The 6,668-nt window shown below is 47.4% G+C and overlaps 1 protein-coding gene across 1 annotated transcript in view; it reads right to left on the bottom strand.

The window, feature by feature from the left end:
• Window positions 1-6,668, bottom strand: part of LOC103275746 (HRAS-like suppressor 3) — a 45,339-nt gene that overhangs the window by 7,850 nt on the left and 30,821 nt on the right. The window contains exon 3 of the mRNA XM_008073148.1: window positions 5,901-6,169. Coding sequence (XP_008071339.1) covers window positions 5,901-6,169 — 269 coding nt within the window. The remainder of the gene's footprint in view (window positions 1-5,900; window positions 6,170-6,668) is intronic.

The raw sequence follows: 6,668 nt of genomic DNA, 5'->3' as shown, positions 1-6,668 counted from the left end.
GACAGAGTGAGACTCCAACTCAAAAAAATAATAATAATAATAAATTAAAAAATAAATTGTTTCTCTTTTCTTTTCTCTTCTTTTTTTTTTTTTGAGTCGGGATCTCACTCTGTTGCCCAGGCTAAAGCGCAGTCACAGTTGACCACAGCCTCAACATCCTAAATTCAGACAACCCCTCCCCCTCAGCCTCTCAAGTAGCTGGGACTACAGGCGCACACCACCACACCTGGCTCATTTTTTATTTTTTTGGTAGAGATGTGGTCTCATTACATTGCCCAGACTAGTCTCGAACTCATGGCCTCAAGCAGTCCTCCCACCTCGGCCTCCCAAAGTGCTGGGATTATAGGCATGAGCCACCACGCCCAGCCAATTTCTCTTCCTTTTATTTTTTTTCCCCATGGTAGTGCGTGCCTATAGTTCCAGCTACTTGAAGGCTTGTTTCTCTTTCTGAGAAGTTAGATGAGGGGAAATCAAGTCTGTTTCAAAGAACTCAGCACAAATAAACAATGACCAGATTCTCAAAAACAAGTAACAAGCGCCCTCATGAATTCAATGAAAAGGAGAGGTGCGTCTGTGACAGAGCTTACAAAGAAAAGCCCCAGCAGACATTTTTCCATTTGCACTAAACCCACCATCCCCAGTGGGACAGAGCACACGTAGAAGTTACGTTCTAATTCAGCTCTCAGCACCCGTTATGATCATTCCTCACTCAGGCCAGTAGTTCTCAAGTGGAGACAGCATTGCCCTCTGGGGAAAAGGTGACGATGTCTACAGAAGTTTTTGGCTCTCACGCCTGGGGGTGGGGTGCCACTGGTATCTAGTGGACAATGCCCAGGACAGGTCACGACAATGAAGCACCATCTGGCACCAATCATCCATGGGGCTGAGGCTGAGAAACCTCCATGGCAGACCATGAAATAAAGGCGGAAATCTTTAGAAACCATTAAGATGGCATCTTCTGTTTCATCGAATATTCTGGTTTCATTTTCTGTGATGAGGTCAAGTAGGATGGTTCATGCTGTTTCAGTGTTGTGCTGTTACTGTATTGCCTTTTTCTTTTCTTTTTCTTTTTTTTTTGGAAAACAGGATTTAATGAAAGGACAGAAAAGCTCCCAGAATAGGAGGGGACCCAGGGGGTTGTCCGTGTTGCCTTTTTCAAGAGAATGGGCAGGTGCGCACACAGCACTAAAAATACAGAAGAAAGATGTGATGTGTCTAATTTGAAGAATTGAATTACTGTTTGCAAAAGAGTAAATAATAGAAAAGGTTTTTTTCTCAGTTATTTCACTAAGATTTGGAATTTTATTTAATTCTAAATAACATTGTGCTTAATGACAATGTATTTTACTAAATTATGTAATAATTTTGTCTTGATATAAGAAAATTTGTTTGTTTGTTTGTTTGTTTGTTTGAGTTGGAGCCTCACTCTGTCGCCCAGACTGGAGTGCAGTGGCCGCTCCCGGCCACCGCAGCCTCGACTTGCTGGGCTCCGGCGATCCTCCTGCCTCTGCCTTCCGAGTAGCCGGAACTACAGGCGCGCACTACCACACCTGCAGAATTTTTTATTTATTATAGAGATGAGGTCTCGATGCCCAGGAGGGTCTCGAACCCACGGGCTCAGGCAATCCATTCACCTCAGCCTCCCAAAGGCACGGGATTACAGGTTGAGCCACCAAGCCCAGCGAAAAGTTTTTTAGATTGGAAAATAGTTTATTAGAAAGTAAATTAGAGTGAGGCGATTCACCTCCCCAAATTAGGGGAGGGGGCCAAAGCTAGGAAACATGGCAATCATAGCGCAAAGAGCCATGTGAAGAGATACAAAATTCTTATAAACTTGGGGTCTGTTCTTTGTGTTACTAATAACCGCTGAAAGAATAACTAAAATGAGATGATTAGAATATATTTTGTAAACCTACCAAATACTCTAAATGTGACATCCTCAATTATTCCTTTTTTCTTTTTCTGGATTCAGAGCCTCACTCTGTCGCCCAGATTGGAGTGCAGTGGCATGATCACAGTTCACCACAGCCTTGATCTCCTGGGTTCAGGCAGTCCTGCCTCAGCCTCCTGAGTAGCTGGGACTACAGGTGCGTGTCACCATGTTCAACTAATTTTACTTATTTTATTTTTATTTTTTTTTTGGTGAAGATGAGGTCTCACTATGTTGCTTAGGCTAGTCTCAAACTCCTGGGCTTAAGCAATCCTCTCACTTTTGCCTCCCAAAGTGCTAGGATTATAGGCATGAGCCACCACACCCAGTCTGATAGCCCGAATTTCACAGAGTATCTTATTGCTTCCTAAGGTTGTACTGCAATCTATTTAGGTGTTTATTGCTACAGAGGTGTATAAAAATTTACCTGAAGTAATAAACACTATGGGTGAGTAAGAACCTCAAATGTGACATAATATCACCAATGATAAAATCAGATTTTGTTTAGCTTAAGTCTCTTTTTTATGTTGTCAATGTTCTTTTAAAAAAACTTCTTTTATACCTAAATCTAGCAATGAATGTTAGTTTTCAACTATAAAAACATAAATAAATGGAATACAGGAAAGAGAAGATAAGAAAATCAGAGGAAAGCCGGGCTCAGTGGCTCAGCCTGTAATCCCGCGCCTTTGGGAGGCTGAGGTGAGTGGACTGCCTGAGCCCGCGAGTTCGAGACCCGCCTGGGCAGCGAGACCTCATCTCTACAATAAATCAAAAAATCAGCTGGGCGTGGTAGCGCGTGCCTGTAATTCCGGCTACTTGGAAGGCTGAGGCGGAAGGATCGCCAGAGCCCAGCAGGTCGAGGCTGCGGTGGCCGGGAGCAGCCACTGCACTCCAGTCTGGGCGACAGAGTGAGACTCCAACTAAAAAAAAAAAGAAAATCAGAGGAGCAGTCTAGGGGTCTAACAGCCTAACAATCAATGTTCCAGAGAAGACAAAATGGAAAACTTCCCAGAATCAAAGGAAGTGAGTTTCTAGATGGAAAGGAGTAACCGAGTGCCTTGGCACGATACATAAAAACAGACCACACATCAGGGATATCACAGTAAAATTTCAGAGCACTGAGGATAAAGAGAAGATTCTATAAGCTTCTGGAAAACATAAATAAACCACACACAAAGGATAAAAAATGAGAACCGTTTTAGATTTCTCTACCACAACAGCAAAAGCTAGATGAAAATAAAGCAATGCCTTCAAAATTCTGAAAAACATTTTTTCCAACCTAGAATTCTATATCCATTCAAACTCTCAATCAAATGTGAGGATAAAAGGAAGACATTTTAGGCATGTGAGGTCTTTTTAAAATGGACTATGTCAGCCGGATTCAGTGGCTCAGCCTGTCATCCCAGCACTTTGGGAGGCTGAGGCGAGTGGATTGCCTGAGACCACGGGTTCAAGACCAGCCTGGGGAACTTGGTGAGACCTCATCTCTATAATAGATCAAAAATTAGCCGGGTGAGGTAGCGTGTGCCTGTAGTTCCAGCTACTTGGAAAACTGAGGTGGAAGGATCGCCAGAGCCCAGTATGTCAACGCCATGAGTGTGTCACAGCACTCCAGCCTGGGCGACAGAGTGAGACTGTAACTCAGAAAAAGAAAAGTAGTATATCTCAGTAAAATATTGGGGGAAGTAGTTCACCAAAACAAGAGAGTAAACCAAAACAAGGGAAAGATGTGAGCCACAGAGGATAAAGGCATCAACTCAGGCGAGAACTGAAAGGAATCTCTAGGGTGCCAGAAAAGGGAGAAACCAGGATGACAGCCCTGCGCCATCAGGTGTGACTCAAGAGACAAGTGTTTTGAAGGCCATTATCCACAAGGGACGATGTGCTAACAAGTGCCATCACACCCCAGATTCCTTCCTTCATTGCATTGTCTTTTGAACCTGACAATATTCAGGCCAGTCACGTTGACTCACACCTGCAATCCCAGCACTACAGGAGGCTGAGGCAAGAGAACTGCTTGAGCCCAGGAGTTCAAGACCAGCCTGGGCAACAAGATGAGACCTCATCTCTACAAAAAAATTTAAAAATCAGCCTTGTGTGGTGGCGCGCACCTATAGTCCCAGCTACTTGGAAGGCTGAGGTGGAAGGATAGCTTGAGGCCAGCAGATCGAGGCTGTGGTGGCCATGACTGTGCCACTGCACTCCAGCCTGGGTGGTGGAGTGAGACTCTGACTCAAAAAAAAAAAAAAGCCTGACAATATACAGGTGATAATAAAGTTCCTCTCGGCCGGGCTCAGTGGCTCAGCCTGTAATTCCAGCACTTTGGGAGGCCAAGGGGAATGGATTGCCTGAGCCCGCAGGTTCGAGATCCGCCTGGGCAACTTGGCAAGACCTCGTCTCTACAATAAATCAAAAACTAGCCGGGCGTGGTAGCGCATGCCTGTAGTTCCAGCTACCCGGAAGGCTGAGGCGGAAGGATCGCCGGAGCCCAGCAGGTCGAGGCTGCGGTGGCCAGGAGCGGTCACTGCACTCCAGTCTGGGTGACAGAGTGAGACTCCAACTCAAAAATAAAAATAAAAAAATAAAAATGTAATAAAAGTAAACAACCTGACAGATCTTAACCTCATCATTTGGTGGGGACAAAACCATATTCTTTTGTGTCAACAGCCATGTAATAAGAATTCACCAATAATAATAATAATGTAATAATGTTCTTACCAAAAAAAAGTGAAGTAGGGGAATAAAAGTAGGAGAGAAAGTCAAAAACAATGGGGAGAGAAAAGGAGATTCCGAGAAGAGAGGGGCAGTGGCCAAAATCAAACCAAGTGGGCGAATAAAGTTGCATCCCCAGGGGTCTCCAGGATTCATCCTTGGGGTTCAACAGGACTGAGGACAGTGCTGTCTGCAAGCACCACCAGGCTGTGTCACACAGACCCAGGCAGCAAATCCCACCTCCGCACAAGAACAGAAGGGCGCCAGGTCTGCAGACCTAACAAAGTTTTGTTTGATGAAATGAATGGAAGTAAAGTAGTCACTTAAACTCTGTGAGCCTCCGTTTCCTAATCTATAAAGTGGTGGCTCACGCCTGTCATCCCAGCACTTGGGAGGCCGAGGCAGGAGAATGGCTGGGGCCCAGGAGTTTGAGACCAGTCTAACAACATTGCTAGACCCAGTCTCCACGAAAATTTAAAAACACAAAAAATTAGCCAGGTGTGGTGGTGCTTACATGTAGTCCCAGCTACTCAGGAGGCAAAGGCAGGAGGTCACTTGAGCCCAGGAGGTTGAGGCTGCAGTGAACCATGATCGTTCCACTGCACTCCAGCTTGGGCAACAGAGTGAGACCTCAACGGATGAACAAAGAAAGGAAAGAAAGAAGAGGCTGGGCTTGGTGGCTTAGCCTTTAATCCCAGCGCTTTGGGAGGCCAAGGTGAGTGGATTGCCTAAGCCCGCAGGTTCAAGACCAGCCCAGGCAACTTGGTGAGACCTTGTTTCTACAATATGTCAAAAATTAACTGGGCATGATAGTATGTGCCTATAGTTCCGGCTACTTGGAAGGCTGAGAAGGAAGGGTTGCCGGAGCCCAGAAGGTCAACACTAGGGTGGCCGTGAGTGTGCCACTGCACTCCAGCCTGGGTGACAGAGTGAGACTGCAACTCAAAAAAAGAAATAGAAAACCTACTTCTAGGGTTGAGGCGGACCATCTCGGGCTGGGCCGCCATGGACACGTCGACGGGGGTGATGATCGTGTCTGTGACCTCCTTCCAGGCCCCCCAGCCACATTGATCTGCATTAGCCCAATGGCCTGTCTCCCTCTCCACCCTCGTCCCCACCCAAAGGTGGCACCCTCAGGGGCAGGAATTCTGTCTCTGTTTCATCTCGCTCATGCCTCTATCGTGCCCCACACCCATGCTGCTGCCAGGTGAGGAAACGGTCTGGATCCTGGGGAAGGGGACACCGGCTGGGGATGCACCTGATCACTGCGGGCAACCCCGTAGCGCAGCTCGTTGACGAAGTGTTCGCAGTTCTCGCTGGTCAGCTTGTAGAGGACCTCCTGCCCCACCAGCGCCTCCGCACGCTGGACGATTTTGCTGGGAGGCAGCGGTGAGTACTTGTCATCGTGTTTGTTGTTGACCTGGTACTTGTCTCTCCCGGCCACATCGTACAGCAGTTCCTTCTTCACGATGGCCTTGTCAGTCAGGGCGGACATGACGCTGGCCGCACCAGCCCCCGCGACTTCACCTGGGGGTCCACAGAGAAGAAACAGAACGATTGGACCTGGGCAGGACCACAGAGCTCAGCGCTGGCCCCAAGATGGGCATCTTCCCTTGGCACCGCAAGATGTGGAAAGGTCAACCTGGTGCGGTGCCTCACGCCTGTAGTCTCAGCACTTTAGGAGGCCAAAGCAGGAGAATCACTTGAACCCACAATTCCAGACCAGCCTGGACAACATAGCGAGACCTCATCTCTACAAAAAAATTTAAAAACTAGACGGGTTCTCACGCCTTTGGGAGGCTGAGGTGACTGGATTGCCGGGTTCGAGACCCGCCTGGGCAACTTGGCGAGACCTCATCTCTACAACAAATCAAAATGAGCCGGGTATGGTAGTGCGCGCCTGCAGTTCCAGCTACTTGGAAGGCTGAGGCGGAAGGATTGCTGGAGCCCACAGATTGAGGCTGCAGTGGCCGGGAGCGGCCACTGCACTCCAGTCTGGGTGAGAGAGTGAGACTCCAACTCAAAA

This window comes from Carlito syrichta, unplaced genomic scaffold, assembly GCF_000164805.1.
Source record: "Carlito syrichta isolate Samal-C Ts95f unplaced genomic scaffold, Tarsius_syrichta-2.0.1 Scaffold315696, whole genome shotgun sequence".
Classification (NCBI taxonomy): Eukaryota; Metazoa; Chordata; class Mammalia; order Primates; family Tarsiidae; genus Carlito; species Carlito syrichta.
Note: the sequence above shows the minus strand (reverse complement) of the source record. Positions and strands in the feature narration are given on the sequence as shown.